Genomic DNA, 23,585 nt, shown 5'->3' on the forward strand with positions numbered 1-23,585 from the left:
GCAACCCCACCATTCATACTGGTCCCCTGCCTTGCAGCGGGGCTCAGCACAGGTCCCAGCCCTGTCACCACGTCCCACATGTGTTAACAGGCTCCAAAGGGACGTGGCAGGAGCTGTGCAACTCCCACTGCTTCTCATTGAGGTAGACATGCTCTCCATCCCCCTCCTCCCAGCTGGGTTTGGCTCGCACAAACACCCGAGCGTGCTCTCCTCGGATGGGACCTGGCACGTTCACGGATTGGTAGAGACAGCAGGCGAGCCTTTAATCAAAAATTAATTACAGCCTTGTCTGTCTTCATTAGCCGAAGGATAATTTGAGAACACGCTTTATAAAACACTGGCATCATGTTCTCTCCTCCTCTCCCTGGTCCCCTTTGCTGCCAGGGATCAGATGTGGTGGTGTGGGATGGCTTCAGCCCAGGATGGGAGGAGATACCCAGCGAGCTGTGTGCTGGGTGAAACGTGGGATGGATCCTCCAGCCAACACTACCCAACAGGTCATCAGTCCAGGGTCACCCTGCAGATGCGAAGAGGGTGGTAGAAGGACACAGTGGCTTCCCCAAGGTCACACGAGGAATCGGTCCATGACAGGGCTGGAAACAGAGCCCAGATGTCCAAGACCCAGCCCTGATGGTCCAAAAAGGTGTTTTCATGCTCTTTTGTGGCTCTTGTGAGGACCAGAGGGCAGGATCACAGCTCCTGCCACCATGTGGGTCTGGTTCAGGTCCCCCAGTTTGGGAAGATACTGCGGTATGAGCCCCTGCTCTGGGTCATCTCCTGGGATGCAGGGATGGGTAGAGGAAGGGGGAATTAGAGGGAGCAGGAAGATGCTCTAATGCTATCTTCTCACCACTGACATGTATGTTTCCCCCACCAGGAACGGAGGTGGCCGGAGCGGCACCTTCTGTGCCTCCACCATGATCCTGGAGATGATCAAATGTCACAACATGGCAGATGTTTTCTATGCTGCAAAGACCCTCCGCAACTACAAGCCAAATATGGTAGAGACCTTGGTAAGCACCAGACACAGCTGGCATCCACCCTGGCCGCTGGTTCCCACGCATCCCTCCAGCAGGGAGGAGAGGTGCTGGGGGATGCTCACCTCCCCAAAAACCTCCTTTCCCATTCCAAATCCTGATTAGCATTATGGGCATCGTCATGCAGAACATGTCTCTGTGAGCATGCCAGTACTGTGGCGTGGGCTGGGGCGGACAGGGAGGCGAGGCAGCTCTTGAAAGCAGCTTTAGGCTTGCCTTCATCTCGCCGTGCTGACATGCCCTTGGCGTCAGCGCTGGGCTTGTCGGAAATCCTTCCCAGGAGTAATAAGGCAGGTTCACATTAATTCACGGGATGTAATTGTAGTTCTTCAGAGGGTTTGCGGTGCCGGGAGCAGCTCTGTGGTAGAGTCAGACTAATTCCTATTGGAAACATAAAAGGGAACTGCATTTTGAGTGAAATTAATTGGTGGAGAAGCTGCTGGGGGCAGCGATGAAGCCACATTTCATGATGGGAAGGCTGGAGGTGGCAGCGGGTCTGGGTGAAAAGCCTGTGCCCTATTTCAGGCCCTTGATATAGGACAGGGGATAAAGCAGGTGTGTGCCCGTCCCTGTGATGGAGGAATCCAGGTGCCTAGTGATATTTTAAAAGCAAGTCAGCCGGAAATGTTTACCCTGTTTAGATTATAAAATCCCTAAGTTGCAAAATGAAATGGTTTTGAAGAGGGGATGTGATTTGCATTAGGAATTAAAGTGGAGGAGAAGGTGAGGGAGGGGAGAGGGGAGCAGAGGGAGGGATGCAGATAATGGAAAGATGATGTGACAAGCATGAAGCCACCAGGCCCATTGGGCTAAATTGCAAAGGTATTAAAAAAAGGCAACATTTCACATCAGGACACAAGCGTCCTCCAGCCTCAAATGAACCTGAACCGTCTATTTTGGGAATCCCAATCTACTGGAGTCACTGGGAGGCCGGATCCTCACCCAGTGTAAAGAGCCACAGCCCAGCAGAGAGCAGCCAGCGCATAGCAGTTTCCCACTGCCTGTGCATCTTCCCCCTCTGTTTGCCTGTGGGGTTTATTTTTATATGATGATAAATGGAAACAATCCCTTTTCTTAATCCAAAAAGCATTATGTCCTTTCAATCTAAGCTGTTGCAGCCTCCTCGCTTTGAAGCCCTTCTCCCCTGCTGCCCACTCCCACCTGGGGTCCCCAGGCAGCCACCCACCTGCGTGGGGAATAACAGGATTTTCATGCCGGTGCTCAAGCTGCAATCCCCATGCTGCTGCTGAGGATTTTGGGAGATGAACTCTCCCCTTTCCTTGCCTGCTGTTACACCTGGAATGCTCCCACCTGATGTCCCAGCACTTGCAGCAGCATCAGAAATCTGATTTATTTGGGGTTTTTTTCCCATTCTGGCTGGTTTTGCTGGTTGATGCTTGAAGGAGCAACATCTCATGGGGATGGGTGCCTCCAAGATCTGAGCTCCCCCATAGTGTTTTGTACTGTGAGTTGTACGAGGACAGGAGAGCACAAGAAAAGGTCATGTAAAGGAGGACAAGGATGGAAGAGACTGCCTTCGCGAGCTCAATTTCAGTGATTTTTGCTATAAAACCAGGAGCCAGCCATGCTGGGCTTTCCCTTTGTGCAGCTGAGGAGCCAGCTAGGGAGGGAGCAAAGGGTGGGAAGATGCTGACATTGTCCATAACTGTCTTAGGAAAGGGAAAGGATGGGAGAGTGAGCCTGGTCCTGCCGTGGGCTCAGAGAGGAGTTTTCCCACTTGCACCCCTTGGCTCTAGCCCGGCTGTCGCACGTGGGTCAGACTTCAACCTGAGCACCAAAATGCTTACTTGCTTGGTGTTTCCCTTGGGAAATTTGGATTTTTGGAAGGGAAAGCTCCTGGGACACCCTGTTGCACCTCTCCCCCTATGCCAAGCAAATGTCCAGACCAAATCCCCACCAGGGATGGAAAATGGCATTTTTTTATCTGCATCAGGAGAATTTATGATGAGAAATGTCCTGGCAGCTGGAGCAGGGCGTCTCTGGTAATCCCACACCCGGACCATGGATGCTCGCCTGGGCACGCTCCCCATTTGCAGCCTCTGCTGAACTAAAAAATGAAAACTCCTTGATTTCATGCCCAGGGTTTTATTTCAGACACCTCTGAACCCGGACCCCATCATTCCCATGGCTCTGCCACCATCTGATTGACAAATGTCAATCACTGCGGTGTGGGAGGGGGGCGGACATGGGTGAGGCTGGCCAGTGGAGGCTGCCTGGTGCTGCCTGCTTTGTACCCTGGTGTAGTAAATAAAGCATATTTTCATGGTAAGGGAATGTCACAGTCCTTGTCTGTCCTTCGGGGGAGGCGAAGGTGCTGCGTGCCCCCAAAATGCAGGAATGGGGCACGTGCGGTGCCTTTGGATCTGGGAGATGGTCATCTCCTTCCCCAGCAATGGGCATCGTTTGCCGAAAGTGGAGTTTCTCCTGGCTGTTGCTTCAGCAGGACTGTCACGGGGGCACAAGAGAGGGATGCAGCCCCCAGCGAGGGGTGACGTGTGTGTTCGTCCCACAGACCCCCTCCCAGGCTTTTCCTTAGGGCTATTGAAACTTATTTTACCTTGAAAAGGGATGGCTTTTGGGAATAGTTTATTCAGGATCATAACATCCTCTCTTCTCTCTCCAAACAGGAGCAGTATCATTTCTGCTATGACATAGCACTGGAATATCTGGAGTCCTTGGAGACCAGATAGCACCTTGCCATGAGAGGGGCAGCTAGGGCTTGCGCAGGGGTCGTGCCAACCGTGCATTTTGCACTTGGACGTTGCATTAGTGCTGAAGGTGAAGAGGGAAACAGCAAAGGACCCAACGAGAAAACCCATCAGATCAAGAAAAACGAAAGGACGTCAGGACGTGTCAGCCGCTCCCCATCTTCATCCTCCGCTCTCCATCTTTCCTTCCACCCCAAGCGTGTCCGAGCAGCCGTGGGTTGGATGCCACAACTCGTCCTGTCCCTGCATCGCTTTGAGTCATGGTCGTGGGGTCGGTGTGCGCAGGATGCAGCCCCGCAGTGCTGCCTGGACATCTCTAAAGCAGCTGGAGAGGAGGCCAGGGAGGGGAGGAGGAGGACAGAAGGAGCCGAGGCCATTTTCCAGCAGGGAAGGGTGGATATTTGGAGAAGAGACGTTGCTTTTTTAATTGTGCGTGGAATTGAAGCTGCTCTTCCAAGGAGCCCAGACAGCTGCCAGCAGGTTTTGCCCTTGGTGGGGACATGCTCTGAGCTGGAGCAAAGACCCTGAGAGGAGCTCTTGAGTTTCTGCCCGTTCATACCATGAGTTTGATCTTTGCTCTTTTTAGTTCTGTGAGTTGCAACCCTTTGTGTATCCAGCCCTGGACAGAGTGGGGATGAGGGACGGGAGGTGGGGGATCAGGACTCAGTGGCTGCCTGGGCTCACGCTGTGGCACAGGGGGCACTGGGCAGGCGATGTCCTTCTGCAGGGACTGACCCAGACCCCTCCTGGTGCCTTTGCAGAGCGTTTCAAGCGATGGTTCCCCTGCATCTGCACACCATCCTCTCCATCTGTAGCAATTAATTCCTTCTGGGCTGACCCAAAGGCACCAGCCCACAGGTCCATTTTTAACCCCTACCTTGTGAATTGCTGCACATGAGACACCTTTGGTGCCCAGAAACAAACCCCTTAAAATTCGGGTCCATCCCATATGCCTCCTGGATGCCACCCCCAGGCGGTTGCCCATCAATGCTGCTTGGCTTTTGCCAGGGTTGGGGAAGCAGGACGGTTGATTTTGGTGATGGCATTGGCGTGGGGTGAGCTGTGCTGAAGCCCTGAGCCATGGCAATGCTTCGGGGCTGGGCACGGGGAGGTCCCCATGCCCCTGGTGCCACCTGGGGACAAGCATATAGGGCTGGTGGTTGAAGGTCCCTGATACTTTTTTGGCTTTATCCTGCTGCAGGTGGGTGTGAGATGTCACATTTTCTGTCTGGTACTGTGATAATTACAGGAGTTTCTGCTTACAGCCTGGTTGTAATAAAGCTGTGGTCAGGGTTTTCTCTCTTTGCAAATGGCCTCAAGAAGGTGCAACCAGAGGGACGCAGGTCAGGGGTCTGCCTCGGAGACTCGAGGAGCCGAGGGAAGGTTGCTTCTGTCTTGAGGGCCAGGCAGAACCCTTCACAGTATTTTTCGGGGGATGGAGCAAAACAGATGAGAAACTGTCCTCTGTATGCTGGAGGTTGCATGTGGGCAACCCCATCCTTCACTCCCCTGCCATCCTTCATCCCCCCACCCATCCTCCGTGCTCCCCCATCCTTCAGCCCCATCTCCCCAGGGCAGGGGAATCTTCCCTGCCCTTCCTGCCTGGAGGCTGGGGATCCATCTCGCTGGGGAGTTGCATTCCGATCCATACCATGACTGAAAGCTTTGGAAGGCGCCATTTGGCTGGAGCAAACTGCAGCACGAAGGCTGTAGAGCTGAAACGGCTGTGCCCTGGATGAGCAAACCCAGGAGATATTTCCATCCACCTTCCAAGGGGGGAGGAGAGCAACAAGATAAATCTCTGCCCTCTCCACTTTGGAGGATGTCCCACCCGCTGCCTTGCAGACGCCCAGGGGTGGTGATGGGGATTTCAGCAGCATCGGGAAGTTTTGCCCAGACACTTGGCTTTCCCACATGCTCGCCAAATAATTCACATGGCCTGACAATAACTTATTCCAAGGGCTATACAACATTATTCCCCTTCTTTCCATCTGTGCTGTCTAACCCTGTCGTGGACCCATGCTGTCTTGTGACCAAATAGTCTTTTTACCCCACCAGATCTTGCAAAATGGTCCAGTTACACCAGTACCTGGTGACACCAGTACTCGCATCGCAAGCCTTGACTTGGAATAAATTAGTGTCTTTTTCCCAATCCCCATCTTTCTGTAGATGTGTCTGTGCTGTCCTAGGGCGCTGCAGGGAAGGCGCTGTATGGTGGGTGCAGAGAGAGGTCCCAGGGTGCAGAAATTCTTTGGTTTTGTATGAAAATGGCTGAGCTGAATCTCTGAAATTCCTGGCAATGGGATCATGATGGCACTGTTTAGCCCCGGAGCCTGGGGGCTGGAGGGATGCTGCTGCTTCATCCCAGACATCCCGGGAGCCTGGGCCACCTGCATCCTGCTCAGGTCCAGAGGGAGGGAGCATCCCACAGTGCTTTGCAGGTAAAGTGTTACCAGAAGAAAAAAAAAGAAAAATTGAAACCCCATTTAGTCCTAAAGAGACTACAGAGACTGGAGGAGTTGTATATATGTTTTAAAAGCGAGATTTTTTTTTTTTTTGATACCTCCTTGCTGGATGTCTCTGGGTTTTTAGGGCATCTCTTGTGAAGGGCAGACTTTGAAATCAAAGTGCTATAAAAACCAACCGATCTCCAACTCCTACTGAGATGCTTATATGACATGAGGCAAGGACATGTACATAGAAATATATATATAGAAATATATATATAAAAATATAAATACTGTTCTTAAGATGGATAATGTTTATTGGTATTACAGATTGGAGTGGTGCTTTTTTTTTTTTTAATAAAAACAAAACAACAACCAAAAAAAAAAAAAGAAAAAAATTAAAACCCAGGAAAAATACCAAATTGGAACGATTTTGTCTATATGCAGAAAAAGTGATCCTGAAAGCTGGCAGCATCCAAGAGCTGCTGCCAAAGGGACTGGTACCACCGGGCAGCTCCCCTGTGGAAGAGGATGGTGCGGTGGGACCAAGGGAGGGATGGCGAAGGAGGGACACATCTGATGTGGATTGTACCACACACACCCAGCTGTTGTTAACTGTTTTTTTATTATTATTTTTGGCTTTCTTTCCTTTTAAGAAAATCAGTTGCATAAATAAATGTTCCAAATTTGTGATGGCCTCTGGATTTCTTTCTCTGGCTCTGGTCCAGGAGCTGTGTTGTAGGGAGCCCGATGCAGATACCCACCAAGCAGCTTGTAGAAGAGACCTCTGTATTGGCTGTATCTTGCTTTTCAAGGGTATTTTGGGGGAGCACATTTGCAGGGCCAAATTCCAGGACTGCAAAACCTTCATGGCACAGAGGAGCTATGTTTGCCCATCACCATGCAGAGGAGATGGGGTTGCCTTGTGCTTGCAGAGCTTTGCTGTGGGTTTCCTCTTAATAACAGCACGGTGAGATCTTGGCCCAAGCAAGACCTGCCAGCCAACCTGTGGAGGTTGGACGGCTGCAACTTCATGCAACACTTCTGATGGAAGTTTTCCATTGCGGGAAAAGGTGTTACGGAGGAAGAAGAAACTCTTTTCAGTGCGTATCCCAGCTGGAAAATGAAATCCTATTGTAAGAAAAGCCTTCAGGAGAAGAAAGCTCCTGCATTGTCTTTGGTGATTTATTTATTACAAAGCAGCCTTCAGTTAAATGTGTTGTGATATTAAACACTTCCAGTAACACTTGAGTCTTAATTTAATGGAGACCAAGGGAAAAAAACAATCTAATTGACTTGTCAGGACTGTTTTTCATCTTTAATTAAGGTTCATGAAGGATGTGGTAATTACATTTTACCAATAAATAATAAAAAGGGGGATAATGCAAATTAAAATCAAGACCTGCACTTGGGTAGGGCTCTAGGTGTGCACGTTGCCTCTGAGCTGCAGGGTCAGCCCTTGGCAGGGGTGTCCCTGGGGGTGAGCTCCTTGTCCCCAAGCCCTGTGGTGCTGTGCTGGAGGGCAGGGTGGCCTTGAGCAGTGGCAGCACCCTGGGTGCCGGTGGGGGGACGAGCTGGGCTGGCCCCTGCAGCCCTGCAACCTCCAGTGCCCTGTTCTCTGGTGGGGGGGGATTGGGGCTGTTTGGGGACATCGGCCCCTGCTCGGGGAGGGGCTCTGTGCTGGAGCAGCTTCCCAGCAAAGCTGTAGTCCCCAAGCCAACAGCAATGTCTCACTGCTGCCTATTCCTTTCCCTTCCCACTTACTATCCGTGGTGGTGACTGTGTGCAAAATAACCAACCCTGAAACCAAACAAAACTGGAAAGCATCTGATAAATTTGGATCTCTAAAAAATAAGGGAAAGACAGCCTTCTTCAAGGTTATTGCTATGTGGCTCGGAGCAGCCGGCTTCCCCAGCTCCCCAGCAGCAAACAGCCCGGCCGCAGGGCACACAGCCAGGCTGGCCACCAGCTTGGTGGCTTGTCCATCCAGAGCTGCTTTTGATTTCTTCGGTGCCCAGTCACCCTCCTCTTCTTGGTCCCTTCCCTGCTGGAGCTGGAGCCTCATGCTTCCCAAGCTGTATTTCAGCCACAGCTCATTGGGCACTTGCTGTCACTGGCAGCTAATGATGAAAAAACCTTTCCCCCTGGTTTTATGAAAGCCATCATTCCAGCGGCTGGTCCGTAATGAAGGGAGAAACAGCAGCTGCTCCCTGGGGCCCTGCTCCCACCAGGGATGATGAATTGCCCCTTCTCCGCTATGCCCCATTAAAGTAAAAAAAAGAGCTGTTTCTGTGGGGACAAGGGTGGTGGTGACCGGGTTTGGTGGCTCTTTGAGGCTCAGGGAGATGGGTGGCATCACTTTCCTTCCTTGCTTCATCCCTGCAACGTCTCGAAGAGGCATGGGCAGCCCAGGAGAGCCAACGGGGAGCTATCACCATCCCACGGAGCTGGGGCAGGACCAGGAGTCCAGGTTCCTGTCCCATGGAGAGGTCTCATGAAGATGTCCCATGGAGATGTCCCTCCTGGTTCATCAGCGTATCCCAGTGAGTGACGTGTTGGTGGGTAGCCCGGGGATGGGGATGAGATGGAGAGAAACTCCTCTTTCCCCAGTGTGCAGAGCCAGGAGTGCCTTGGCACAGCCGTAGGCACCCGGGTCTGGCTGCAGCTCTTCACTGGGCATGGGTGGATTAGAGCGACTTGACTTAAAAGGAGCACTTTGCATTTCAGTAGCTAATCCAAAGGTGCCCATCCAGTGCCCAACTTTTGGCCCTTGGGGATTATTTGCCAACTCAACACCTCCTTTGTGCTGTTATCTGCAGCACACAAGCCCTGGTAGAGCTAGTAATAACTTCCCAAAGCTGATGTCATGGTATTGTTGGAGGTGACCTGGATATTCTTGTTCTGTTCACGGGATCATTCCCAAATTTAGGCTGACAAACAGTGCTGGATGTGCCGGGGGACCCTGGCTCTGGCCCCTGGCTGGTGTCCAGCAGTAGCTGCAGAGGTGTCCCTATTGACCCCTGTCCTCCTGCCTGGAGGGGTTGGTGTTCCCAGTGGATGCTCTGCTCTGTCCTTGCCAACCCCACCATGACCATCCTGCTCCATACAAATGCCTGTTGGTGTTCCCCATGCTGTATCACTGGATATGGCCCTGTTTCCCACAGCAGCTACTTTGGTGCAAAGGCAGCTGGAGCGCATGATGTCGGACGAAATCATGGGATGGAGAAAGGTGCTGGTCTTCCTGGGGCAGGAGAAACCCATGTTCCCCTCCTTCCTCCTCTCCGGGGCAGCAAGTAACAGGGTGTACAGGGAGGTTGGTCCTTGCACCAGTGCTCCTGTCCTCAAGGCTCAAGGTGGTGGTGGCACCACTGGTGACACAGGTACCCATGTGTCAAAGACTGCAGGAAAAATGAGCTTAAGATCCCATCTGGGAGTCTTTGGCTCATGAGGGTCTGTCTGCAGGCAGAGCCCCTGGAGAGCCTGCAAGTGAAGCACCTTTTTAGGACACGGTGAGTGTTGTCAGGATGGTACCCAGATCTCATCCACCCATCTTAGTGGCTGGAGCCACCCAGTTATCAAGAGACATTACCAAGGTCACCAAAGGAGTTGTGGGCAGAGCAAGGGCTGCCTTTTCCCTCTTCTTCAGTGCTTCAGGCAAAGTGGATCTCTTCCTGGCATGGGGGTCCTACCTGGGGCACCCCACTCCTGTCCCTCTCAGCAGCTCACGGCAGTTCACCCTCTCAGGTTTTGGCTTGTTCCTTTTTATGTGGCATTTTAAAAGTTGTCTGGAGTCAAGGCTGAGGGCAAAAGCAGGGCTGGGGGAAGGGTGTGTTTAAACCCTCCAGATTGACCTTGGGAGAATAATTCATTAAAGCAAAACCCAAATTCAATTAGTTACAGCAGCCCATTTATCGCCTGAGATCTATCTGCGAGGCCAAGTGCTGTCTGTGGCTCAGGTTGGGCTGATCATCTCCATCCCCTCTCTGACCCCAGCCTCCAGAGACCCTGCTGAGCATCAACGCTTCCCAAGCCTGTCTGACGAGGCTGGAATGGGGATGAGCATGTCATATGCCTGTCCCCAGGGGCAGAGCCACATTCCTGGGACAGCCATCCATCCTTGCTTTGCAAATGAGCCCAACCACCCGGATGGGTCGTGAGCTGTTGGTCCTGATGGCACCAAAATGTGGGCCTGGGGACGAGTGGGCAGATGGGGGGGTGCCCTCTGCATGCTGGGCATTGGGGTGCTCTGTGTTGGCTTCTGCTGACATAGGGCCCCTGTGTAATAAGTTTTAACCCCAGTTTATTTGTTATGTCCATGCTCCCAGCAGCAGCAGCACCAGAGCTTGCCTCTGAAACTGGGAGCTGGAGCAGTCCAGACGGGTGAGCCTGGATGCCGCACTAATCCCCATATCCAACACGTACCGTGTTTCAGCTCCATAACTCAGTCTGTCCCGTGCATATCACCAAGTTTCACTTATGTTACATCCTGGTAACACCTCAGCCCTTGGCCCTGTGGGGGTGTGTGGAGACAGAGAGCTCCTGGGTCCATCTGGAGCATGATCCCGAAATCCAGGAAAGTCCCCAACCAGCCAATGTTTCACCTGGGGTGCTCATGCTCTCTTGGTGAGTCCCCCAGGAGAAGCAAAAGGAAAGCTCCCTTCTGCCAACATTATTAAAAGAATAAAGAGCCCCCACACCCTATAATTTCTGTTTAAAGCCCAGGGCAGTGCCTGATATCCCATGGCAGTGGGATGCGATCAGCAGCCTGATCCAGGCTGGGGATTTATGTCTTCACCGAGTAGCGGCTGTGAAAGTCAGAGCCTGGAAGAGGAGGAGGGGGAGACATTTTGCCTTGATGTTTTCCCCTACCCACTGTTTTGGTTATTAACATGGGGCTGTCTTAACCCTGCACAGCAGTGAGCTGGGATTTCCCATTGGAAAAGTGCTTTGCTGGAAATGCTTGGGCATTGGAACCTCTTGGGCAGCTAAGAGCTGCTGGCACTTGAAACACAAGCAAAAAGCAGGAGTAATTTGTGGTCACGAATGGTTTTACAGCATGAACTGCTGATAGGGATCTTGCAAATTCTCCTCCTGCCGAAATTCCCCTAAATTTTTGACTTGCCTGGGGAATTAAAAAAGAAAACCAGCTCTAAAATTGAGCCATTTCCATAAAAAACAAATCCCTTGGGGAGAAAATATGAGTTAGTACCAATGTTGCTTGGTTCATTTTTTGGAAAGAAGCGTGTGGAGAGTCCCTGAGTGGGATTACCTTGTGGGATGACCTTGTTCCCGTGGACAGCCCGGTTCTGCAGGGATGCCTATGACAATTCTTCCACAATGGGCACGGGGAGCGGAGGCTGAATAGCCCAGTCCAAGGCTGTGCCAAGCTCCCCATGCCCATGTGGCGAACTGGTGGCACAGACACCACACTTTGCCGGAGACTTCCCATCTCTTCAGTGCTGCAAATGCAGCAGGGTAATTTATTTAAGTAGCCTTAATGGTACTGTAATCTATATGCTGATAGTGTCACCTCTAAATGTTCTATCAAAAGGCTCAATGGGAAGAATTTGTATTTCGAAATAAATATTTCCTCATGGTGTGCAAAATATCTAATCATGTATTTATCCTTAAGTACTTCCAAAAGTCAACATAATTATTCGAGTCCCATTAAGTTTAATTTGCAGTAAATTATGCATTTAGCTTTAAGTTGAGGTTGCTGGTTAGAGTCAAGATAAAGCTCTTGCTATTTATAAAGCAGTATTTCAGCGCAGATATAAAATACAAATGGTTGGACAAGAAAATCCTGCTTGGGAAATTTGGGGAGAATTTCAAATAGGGCGGCTAACAAAAAGATCTGTAGAGTAAGTGTCTAATCACAGATGTGTAAGCACACTCAGTCAACTAAAATGAACTCCCAAACAGCTTACAGGGGCTCGGGCTGCCAAAAGAATTTTCCTCCGGCTAGAAAATTTGGTATTTTTCTCAGGACGTGGTTTTGAAAAACAAATTAACCATTTAACTTTCCTCTTAGTGTTGCATCTTTGAGGTTTACAGGACAGGGAAGGTGTTCCTGCTGGAAGAGGTAGAACAGCTTTTATCTGTGATTTATCTGTGGTCTCAGATGTCCCTGCAGATTAACGGCAGTGGATAATTGATCCTCTCCTCCGTGAACAGCCTGAAGCCCTTTGAGTCAACAGGAAATCTCTGATGGCCAACAATGGGTGGTCAAGCTGCCCTTCCACATTAATGGTTGCTGGAGTCACATCTCCACGTACTGGACCCATGTCTTCATGTGCCAGACCCTCTGCACTTTGGGGTCAATGGCCAAGTGACATTTTTCTACCCAGTCCCAGAAGGAGAAGAAGGCCATGGGGGGGCTTTCAATCCCAAAGAGGCTGTGTTGCCAATAGATTGAAAAATTGACCGTTTGCTGGTGGGCTGGAGGATGGTCCCTCAGGTGAGGCAAGAGCAGAGGGGATCTGGGTCAGCTGCTTGATTTTGTTGGTGGTTGTTTGGGGGACTTTCAGGACAAGACCTCTCAGTGCTTCACCTCTCCCTTCCTAAAACCAAGATGACCTTGTCTGAGCTGGAGTCAGTGGGCTGCTCCCCTGTGTGCAGCAACACTGGGGGAGGAGGACTCAGGGCAGTCCCCCGTACCGGGCAGAGCATCCCCCATCGCTCACTGTCCCCCTGGGGACAACGATCCTGCCGTCCTCCTGCCCTCCCCTGCTCCGATGGAGGTCTTGGCTAAGGACAGCACAGTGCTTAGCAAAGCAGGACTTGCTCAGGGCGCCTGGGATGCTGTTGCTGCCCATTAAAAAGGGCTCAGCTGGTTGGTAAAGCTGCCAGATTTCTAAAGAGGAGGCACTCAGCTGTGTCTGAGCTCCAGGCCTCTCTTGGGGGCAGAGATGAATGCACCCAAAATTACCAAGGACTTTGGAAAATGAGGTCCTGAAGCATCCCCATAGGGATGCATGGGGGCTGCAGCCAGGTCAGCAGCAGGGTGAAACCATCCCTGGGATGCAGGAAGGTGGTCTGCTGGGAGCCTAGAGATTGCAGCTGAAAAATCAATGCAGCCCAAAGGAGCAGTGCCCACGGCAATTGCGTGTTTAGGTGACTTTGGGGAGGTTTTGCCTGCAGCAGTGAGATTTTGGCTGAGCCCCAGAGGGGCTCAGGCATGTTTCTCCCCTGGGGGGTGGTGGGAGGCGCAGAAGAATGCCCCATCCATGGGCCAGCCGAGCCCATGTCCCCATCTCCACACCAGCCCCCCCGCCGCTCAGCTCCCATTCGCATGGATTTTTCTTTTCCTCGTGCCGAGCCCTGAAACTTTTTCTCTGCCGTTCGAGTGGAAGCTTCCCACCGCTCCCCTGGGGTGCCAGCGCTGTTTTGTTTTCTGATTTGGGACATGAAAGGCAGCGACATCTCCCCAGCACCTGATGGGCCATGTTCTTTGCTCCGTAGACCTTGAACTCCCCCCCAGGCTTGAGCCCAACTGTGGAGCAGCAGCGGGTGGGTTCGGAGGGCTGGCTTTGAACTCGGCTGCTCGTCCCCCACCGGTCGCAGTGTGGGCTCGTGGCGGCAGGCTGTCGGCAGAGCAATCATCCTCTAATGAAACAGCACGCGAGCACCTCGGGCAGCCCACGCCGGCGCTGCCTATTGATCAAGCTTTCACCATTCCTAAATGGATGGTGTTTAAAAAAAAAAAAAAGGGAATATAGAGCAGCTTGGCTCTTCCTGCTCTGTGGGACACTTAATGCAGTTTGAAGAGGGATTGGCTGACTCGGCGTCTCCGGGATTTTTGTTTTTATAAAGTCAAAACTCATTAGAAATGTCTGGCTGGGAACTAGGTTTCATAGCCTGTTGGGGTTTCTTTTTTTGCCAGGACTAGCTTTACATTGAGAAGTGTCTAGATCATGGCAAGGAGGCTGGAGTAGCTGCGGGAAGGGCTGGGAAGGGGGTGGGAAGTGGAAGGCTGTCCCCGAGCTCGGCCCTGAGGATGCCGGTGGCTCTGCGGGTCTGTGGGAATTCACTGAGGTCCTGGTGAGCGTGTGGATGGGGGGGCTGTTGGGGTGGGATTCAGAAAGTTGTTGCTCCAAGGAAGGATTAGAAAGTTGCAAGAGATTTTTGTCTACGTCAACCTGTTCCATCATCCATCCGTGCGTCAGTCCCTGCCTCCCTCGGTCTCCCTTTCTGCCTCTTTTTCATGCAATCGCATCTGGCCGTCAGCGCGTCTGGCATAGGGAGGAAGGAGAGCTGGCCCTGAACACCACCGGCCCGGTGCAAATAGGATTGGAGGTGACTCGAGAAATGTTGCTTCATATGCAAACAAAGTTTCCTTGGGTGAAAATTGCAGAGGGGAAGGAGAGGAGAGCTGGTGTTGCAGGAGCAGACAGCACAGTGCAACGAGCTGCTCTCCTCTCCAATTGCTTTCCCCCAGCCTAGACCAAAGGTGTTTTCGAGCTAATGTGCCACATTTGGACTTGATATCAGTCTGCCAATCTCAACGCTGATGTACTGGCCTCCAGCCTAATTTGGCCTGCGGAGCATGGTTCTGGTGTCGGTCCCCTCGCCCCAGGTCAGGAGTACAGCTGCAGCATGGTACGGCAGTGCGAAGCCTGTGCCGTGTCAGCTCCCATGAGATTTTTCCCTTGTAGGACATGCACTACTGCAAATCTTTTTGCACCTGAATAGCACCAGCTATCAAACTCATTCTGTCGGATTTGTGGTGTCTGGTGTGACTCACACAGCGCTCCCGGGATCCCAGCTCCCGGCTCCATCCTCTGGGCAGGGCTGGCTGCCTGCAGTGGGATGGGTACCGCCGGCAGCTGGGCTGATGGGCTGTGGGGACGTGGGCAGGAGAGGCTGGATCCTGCTGGAGGGAGAGCAGGGTCTTATGGCTGTGCTTCCAGTTGGGCGTCTGCATCGGCATCCAGATACACCGTGCTGGAGGCAGCTGCTTTGCTAATTCATTGGGACCTGGGGCAGCTCACTCTGGGGAGGTGGAGGAACATCGTGGGGTCAGACAGGAACCTCCTCTGAAACTGGGGACTTAAGCACTGAAATTTAGAAACTTTTCCAGGGGATTAATCATTTCACAGCAAAGTTCACACTTACTTACATGGTTTGGGTTTGGCTTTTTTCTGGGTGTTTTTTTTTCTTTTCTTTTCTTGGTTGTTTTTTTTTTTTCTTCTTTTTTTTTTTGGAAGGAGAACATATTTCACCACATCAAAAATTTCTGCTGAATAGACACTAGAGACCAAACCCCCTCTGGGTATTTCTCCATCCACTTTTTTGGAGCTAACCCAGCAGACCTGTGCTCTATAGCTGTCACGGTGATCTTCTACCCGAACCCCAGAGATGCTGCCTGATGCCCAGATATCCAGGTGCAGCCCCTGCCAAAGCAAATGGGGAAATGCTCCATTTTGGGGGAAGGACATGTGCTTATGTAGGAGGGCAGTGCCCTCAGCTCCCTGCAGCCCTGTTTGCAGGATGCAGACCATCCTCAGTCCCAAGAGGCTACAGAAAAGCAGGGACAGATGAAGTTTTGGGTGAAGTGGAGATGAAATGCTGCATCCAAGGTCATGAAGCTGGTCAATGAAAGAGCCAAGAGTTACACACCGAGCCCGTGTGTTTTAGGTGATCTTCAGACCAGGTCACGCTGTTGTGTAATGCCAAGATATGCGCTTACTATCAAATCATATTCCCCTTTTTGCTTTCTCTTTCCTGAGAGCTTTCAGAGACCATTAAGAGAAACAAGAGGTGTTTGCAAGGTTAAGAGACTCAGTGTCTAAACTTACCATAAAGGTTTGCAGTAATTTACAGCTGTAGGCAGCAAGCACTCTTTGTGGGGGGAAGGGAAATGCAATTTAAGAGAACAGAAATAAATAAGAAGCCGCAGCAGCTAACACTCTCTGATTTAATCCCCAGCCCACGAGAAAGATTTATTCCGTTATCTGACAGTTTGATCACTCCAGGAATCCCATAGGTCAACGCATATCTGCTGTTATTATCTCTGGGCCGTTTCCGCCAAGATGCACAGGGAAGATTTGTTAAAGAAATGAACCAAAGAGGGGTGCTGATACGAGTGTAATAGATGAGACCCCCCGAGACCTTTGTCATGGAGATAACCCAAGCGATGCTTCTACACAGCGGCCTGTATGGGTTGCTCTGTGCTGTGGATGTGGGAAGGAAACTTCGTGGGGTGTGAGGAATGCTTGAACCTAAATGTCTGCTTGGAAATAGAGAGGATGAAGAGCTGCGGGGGGGGAGGGGGGGCTGTACAGATGGAGCAGCCCCTGCCCAGCACCCCCACTGTGCCACAGGCTGGTGTCCATGCAAGGGATGCAGATCCATGGGGCAGAGTTGGGATGGCCCACTATGGGGCTGGCAATGTGGGTCTGGTTGGGGGAAGACACAGGGAGCCGACATCACTCAGTGCCTGCAAACTGCTCTGGGAGCTTATTTCCACCTGCAGCCTGTGGTTCTCCATGGGCAGCTTCCTCACGCACTGTTCTCTGTGACCCCACTGAATTTGGAAGGTAAAAGTCTGGCCACTGGGCAGTTTTTGGGATCAGAAGGGCCAAATCCCTATGTGAAAGGGGAATCTGCTCTCTGCTATGGGGCTGACCCCCCACATGAAGGATGTCGGTGGCTCCTACTACCTTTGGTGGGGGCCAGCAGGCAGGTAGGAGGGTATGCTTTGCACACTCACTCTTTGCAAAGAGGTGCCCAGGAAAGGGAAATTCGGTCACCAGTTCTGGACAAACCCAGAATACAGCATGGAGGGATGATATGAAACTGGCATTAGGCACCCAAAGCAACTAGAAATCCTCTTGTAGGTCCATTAGAGCAGGGAAGAGCTGCCTAGTCTGTCAGTACAGGGAGAGGGAGGCTCCTAAGGAGGCTGAAGGATGGATGATGAATCATTAAGTCATTAACCTTCATTAGCGAGGGCAGGTACATCTCAGGTGTTTCACAGGCGAGAGCAATGAAGGAGGGCAGGACCTCAGGACCAGGGGAGGGTTCGTGTACAGACCCCTGGGAAGGGAGGAACTTTTGGGTTGGTGGGGTCTGCTGACTGTCATCCCAAGGTGCTTGAGCAGCTGCCTGGTGAGATGTGGATGTGGTGTGAGGTACCTGCAGGACGGTGATGCTGGCCCTCTTGTTAGACTGTGGGAAAGTGGTTCCTGCAGTACAGAGGTACCAAGGGTTTATCTCCTGGGGCTGTTACTGCTCACCGTATGGTGTGTCCTTGCTTTGTTTCAGTGTCAGAACTGTGGAGCTGGCTATTCAAGTTGATTATCTTGGAGACTGCTGTGTTTGAAGTCACTGTGGGAGGAATTAGAGGACCCTGCCATCAGGAAAAGCCCTGTGGTGTGGGACACCAGTGTCATGGGGATGGTATTCCTCTGAGCCATGCAGATGCTGGCAGACAGGTTTGCTGCTCCAGATGCTTCTTGGTTTAGATGCCAGTAAATGGTGAGTGCGAAACATCCCTTTAAAACCCTGAAGGAATGAGATGCAGGTTGAAAGCCATCCAGTGGGGCACCTGCAACAGGTTTCCCTCCCTGTGGCTGTCCCTTTCTCCCTGCTTGGCCACGGGTCCCTCTTGTGCAACCCCAGCATCCCCTCCCAAACATCATGTCTGCTCCCTGTGTCTGGGAGGAGCCATCAAAGAGATCATCCCAGGTACTCTCTCCACTTGGCTTTTCTCTACAAATTAACCGCTTCTCAGTGCTTCCCCTCTTCTTCCCTTCGTGTCTAATAATTTCCCATTGCAGAGTGTGCCTTTTGCTGTTGAAGCTGCCTGGGAATGGCACCAAAAAGCCACGGGAAACTCTCCTACGCAATCAGGCATGTAGCCACAGAGACATATGTGGAGGGAAATGCAGCCCGTACCAACAAACAGCCAGAATGCAGATACATAAACAGACACAAATAAACAGGCTCACACCCCCCAGTAAACCTGAAACACATCCACACAGGCAGATGCTTTAGCAAGCCTATATGGAAACACTCAGATATGCAAAAATGTATGTGTACATATAGGTTTTCCCTTTCCATGCTCCTATAGCAAGAGAAAATGCAAAGATGGGGCACAAATGTCTTTAACACCCATGCACGTGCTGCCCTACGGATAGACCATTTGGCAAAGGCCTCTCTTGGTTTGAGTTTCTCTGGCTGAAATCAAATATATTGCCAAGATTCAGAAGCTGAAATTGTTTGCAAGCCTGCCCTTGCCTAATTTCATGGCTTTCACGGGCTTTTTCATTTAGTGAAAGGCTGGCTAATAACTGCACAGGGGTGGGCAGAAAACTGCTGCCCAAGGAAAGGGTGTGAGATGGATAGATGAAAGCCTAATTAGCAGTGTTGCCTTAACAGACCAGAGGAAGGGGTTGGGGGCTGCATTTTTCTGTGGGAAAATGTTGTTTTTCTCCTGATCCAAGGTTTTTCCAGCATTAACTAAATAACTATTGACAGCCTGGTTGGCCTCTGCACACCATGCCAAGAGGGGAAGGTGTTTGTCTTAGCAGAAGGAATGATTTTGCATGGAAAAGCCTGCCAGGGTCTTTTCCCTGGGATGGTATCCTGGAGTGGGTGCAGAGCGGGTTTGGGCACTGTCCTGTCACTTGGGAGCTGGGCTTCGCTTAAGCTGTGAGCAGTGTGGCAGGAAGCTTGAGACCCCCAAATGTGACCCTGTTTCATACAGAAAAGAGCAAAAAAAAAATGCTGAAAGTTGCCAGGAAGGAAGAAGCAAAGCTAGGAAAAGCGAGGGCTGCTTCTTTTTATTATTTTTTTTTTTCATTCTGTAATTTTAAACGTTTGCCTTCGAGGAGCTCACAGAACTTCATGTTGACATTGGCTCTTTAGGCAAGAGTGAGGTTTGTGTCAGACCACAAAATACTTTTCAGTCAAAATAAAAAGTAGCATCAAGAGGGGAATAACACGACACTGTGTGAGTGTTGAAGCCTGATATTTTCTAGGGCTTCTTCCCTGGTCTTCCCCCACCCCAAAACCACCCTTAAAAATCCAAACAGGTTTTGCAAACCTTGGAGTGCATTTCCAATGGAGTTGCAAAGACAGATTTCTGTGGGGCTGGTTTCTGTGTTGCCCCGCACCCAATCCCACTGTGCATGTGCCTCCTTACTAAGGCCCTTCTCTCCTTTCTTTTGGCTGGGCTGAGCTGAGCACAAGCCCCGTCCTGGCTGCATGGTACTGTTGAGCTGCAAGGAAGTTTGCAGGTGAGACCATGGTGGCCCGGCGTGGGCTATGGCACTGCAAGGAAGGGAGCAGCGATGCGTGAGGAAACCCTTTACGCTGCAGCACGGAAAGCCTGTCAGTTGCCTTTATCATATTCTTTGTTGATATTTATTCTGATCTGGAGCCAGCACTACCAGCTATACCTGTTACACCTGTGCACGTTGTTAGGTGGCTGTTGTATCAGCGTGTGTCTCTTTGTGCAGATGCTGTGCGACATAGTGCACAGCCGGGCTGCCAGCTCATGCCCAACAAAAGGGCATGAACCTCCCGAATTGACCAAGGCTGTACCTCACCTCGAGCTGCACCCCCTACCCCTGCTCCGCAAATTGCTAACAGCCACCACTTTCCTGGCAGGTGCCTGGGCTCCTGTGCTCATGCAGCAGCGTATGGCAGGGCTGGCCAAATGCGTTGGCTTGGGATGGTGTGCTGGTTTTGGCTGGGATAGAGTTACTTTTCTTCATGGTAGCTAGTATGGGGCTATGGTTTGGATTTGTGCAGGAAACAGTGTTGGTAATACAGGGATGTTTTTGTTACTGCTGAGCAGTGCTTACACAGAGCCAAGGGCTTTTCTGCCCCTCACAGCACCCACCAGCGAGGAGGCTGGGGGGGCAGAAGAAGTCGGGAGGGGACACGGCCGGGACAGCTGACCCCAACTGACCCAAGGGATATTCCAGACCATAGGATGTCATGTTCAGTATATAAAGCTCATGGAAGAAGAAGGAAGGGGGGGATGTTTGGAGTTACCGCGTCTTGTGTTCTCAGGTAATGGTTCCACGTGCTGGAGCCCTGCTTTCCTGGAGATGGCTGAGCACCTGCCTGCCCATGGGAGGTGGTGAATGAATTCCTTGGTTTGCTTTGCTTGGGTGTGCGGCTTTTGCTTTACCTTTTAAACTGTCTTTATCTCAACCCACGAGTTTCCTCACCTTTACCCTTCCAATTCTCTCCCCCATCCCACTGTGGGGAAGTGAGTGAGTGGCTGTGTGGGGCTGAGTTGCCGGCTGGGATTAAACCACAACAGATGGGCAGGAGCATTGCTGGAGGGGAGCAAACCTCAGCACAAGCAAATGCTTTGGGGATTTGCCCAGCAGGTTTTGCAAGCTGTGCTGATCATATGTGGCTCTGCTTCACCACTTGTCCCCCAGCTGCTTGTTTTCACCCTAACTCAATGTCTGTGCTCTCTTACAGTGAATTCTGCTATAGTTGCTCTGAAGGAGAGTATGGGTGTGCTGCACAGGGGCCTCGACCATTTATGAGTAATGAGTGGTGTGGGAGGCCAGGAATAGGCCAGAACTGAATTGTAGCTCTTTCTCTGCTAGCGTTATCATCTGCTAATTGCAAGTGATGGAGATGGCCAGCTACGGAGCCTCTACAAAGTCCAGGCATAGGGTGATACTTGCAGGGATGCCCCACTGGTCAGGAAAGTGCTTGTGTGATCCAGACAACAAAGTGAAAATCAGGCAGTGCTCCAAGAGGAGGAGGACTTGAGTACTTGTGCGTAGGGCAGCAGGAAGGCTGGTTTTCTTCATGGTCAGAAACTTTGGGTGAGTTGTTCCATCTCTTGTTTCCCCTCTTGATGTTTGCCTCCTTGCCTCTTGGGCTCTCTGTCGGGCATCTTGCTGCCTATAAACTGCACTTAACACATTTGTGAGCATGGTAAAAAGAAAAGAAAAGGACTAATTGTTCAAAATGCTGAATAAATATTGACAGAGTGGCCCCACTATCCCACTTCCCAGTGCAATGCTGGCTGGGCTCCTCCGTGCTCCCTCTGCACAGCAAGAGCCACGTGGCATGACCCAGCTCACTATTAGGCTGGACATGCTGAGGGGATGCTATCCCCTGGCACAAAGTCTGGGGTCCCCCACCCCTGTACAGGTGCACCCCGGTCCTCGTGCCCAAAGGGTGGTTCTGCAACTCAGGAGGGAAAGCTTCAGAGTGTAGGGCTTTGCAGTTTGGCACTTTCTTCAGTGCTGTGTCCCAACACCTGAGACACCGCTTGGTGAATGGACAGTTTGGGGCTGTGCAATTAGCAGCGAAGCAGCAGGCCAGGCTGCTGTAATGCCAGAAGGTACCTGGGCACTCACCCAGAGCTAGGACTTGCTGCTAAGCATTTAATTAGAGTCCAAGGAAATTAACTTATTTTTAAAAATTGTGTTCAAGGCGTGGGCCATTCCCATTTGAGAGCCCTCTGCCGATGCCAAGGAACAGCTTGGTAGGGATGTATTTGCACACCCTGCCTGCTTGGCCCAGGGATGTGTGCGCAGGGGCAGCTCCGCTCTGGCTCAGACTCTGTCCTGCTGCCGCTTGATGCTGCACTGACCAGGAAATGACTGCAGCATGTAGGAGCAGTGAGTCCATCATCCCAGGTCTCCAACAACAAGAGAAGAGCAAGTCAAGAGGAGAGAATAAAGGCAAGGTACGCACGAAACATCCTCCATGGTGAGGGACTTGCTGAGCCCACTGTGTCCCAGTTAGCTGTCTACCCATCCCATCCCCACGGATCCACCTGCATCCATCCTCAGGGACTGGTCTCCTCCCCATGGAAACCCTTCCTTTCTGTCACCTGTCTCTGATGCATTGTGGTGAGACGTCTAACATGTCTATCACCTCTCTTAATTTCTCTCCCCGTTGATCTCCCTGCCAGCCCCTGTTTAGGGTCAATTAGTTTCCCAGCCTTTTGCTACAAGCTGGGTCCTTCATCGGACTCAAGCAGACATGCCTCCCGGTATACCTGTCCCAGTCTGAGACGCATTGTACCTTGGAGATACCTGTTTCTCTGCATGCATTTTGGAGTCTTGGCTGGCCAGCTTGGGTTTAAACATAGGTTTACACATCTACAGGGGAAGCAGCCCTGCTGCCTGAGATTCCCAAAGCACTTTGAAAATGCTATCCTGCCTCCTTTTACAGAGGCAGCTGTGTCTGGAGGAGGACCCAGAAAGAGGAAATGTCCGATCTCTCAGGTTTCCTGGGCCCTTCCATGTCACCTGTGCCAGATGTGCTGACATCTGCATCCCTACCAGCAGCAGGAGCAGAGCAGGAATGGGGCTGGAGCAGCGGCTGTGTGCGATGGCATCTCGGGCTAGGCGGTGCAGGGGGGATGACAGAAGGGCTTAATGAGGGTTTGAAAGAAACATCTTGTAAACTTTGGAGCAAAGAAGCTGTAGTTTGATTTGAACATGTTTGCTTGGCAGGGGCTGCCCAGGCCCCTGCTGCTGCTGCTGCTTTTACTGGCACTAATTAGGCAGATTTCCATCCTGCCAGTCTCAGGTGCTTCTCCTGGAGATGGCTCCACCAGCGAGCCCCGGCCGGGCTGGCATCCCACTGTGAGTAGTGGAAGCGGTCAGCGTGTCCCCCCTGCCAGTCCTGGCTGGAGATGGCTCATGTCCTGGGGGCAGCCCAGGTGTCGGCCGAGCCTCCTGGGGTGGTGACATGTCCCAGGGCCAGCTGAGGGAGCATGGGTCCTGGCTGGATGCTTGTCTTAGTGCAAAACACTGACAATGCTGATGGAGGATACTCCCAAACCCCCGGGACCCCTTGCTGGCCCCAGTAACTGGGCAGACATCAGAACCAAGCTTTGCACAGAGCACTCAGGTTAGTGTGGAGCACCCTGGGGTTTTGGCAGTGATGTGGTGGCACCCCAGGGTTTCGGCAATGATGTGGTGGCCTGGAGCAGGGAGCACTTAAAAACCTTTACAAGATCGGGACTAATCCTGCTCCCACTGGAGTCATCCTGCATGCACTTTCCCTTCCATTGCAACCATCTGCTTCTTTTGAAGCTTGATAAATATTTCCTTTCCCCTGCTGTCTCTCCCCTTTGCTCCTCCTCCCAGACAATATCTTGCAATAACCGAAACATCTGCAATAACACCTCTTCTCACCCCAAAAGCACTTTCTGTTTTCTTTTTTTTTTCCTGGCACAGCTTCAATTCCACGGTGACTGTTCGGAGATGAGCAGGGGCAGGGAAGGAAACCCGTGCTGACCTGCCTGTGCCACATCTGTGCCAAAGCTGTTGCAGCTGTTTTCCAGTGTCTCCGTGCACAAACTGTGCACAGGGGATCAAGTCGCTCCAGTTGCCAGGGTAATCCATCTCCTTTGTTTAATGTTTGCTGGGAGA

The 23,585-nt window shown here is 51.6% G+C and overlaps 1 protein-coding gene across 4 annotated transcripts in view; it reads left to right on the forward strand.

The window, feature by feature from the left end:
• PTPRU (protein tyrosine phosphatase receptor type U) overlaps positions 1-6,903 on the forward strand; it is a 77,509-nt gene extending 70,606 nt beyond the window's left edge. For all 4 annotated transcript variants that reach the window (XM_069803363.1, XM_069803364.1, XM_069803365.1 and 1 more), the window contains 2 exons: positions 878-1,013; positions 3,686-6,903. In XM_069803363.1, coding sequence (XP_069659464.1) covers positions 878-1,013; positions 3,686-3,748 — 199 coding nt within the window. In that variant the 3' untranslated portion in view covers positions 3,749-6,903. The remainder of the gene's footprint in view (positions 1-877; positions 1,014-3,685) is intronic.
• Positions 6,904-23,585: the final 16,682 nt, after the last annotated feature.

Source organism: Haliaeetus albicilla, chromosome 16 (genome assembly GCF_947461875.1).
Source record: "Haliaeetus albicilla chromosome 16, bHalAlb1.1, whole genome shotgun sequence".
Lineage (NCBI taxonomy): Eukaryota > Metazoa > Chordata > Aves > Accipitriformes > Accipitridae > Haliaeetus > Haliaeetus albicilla.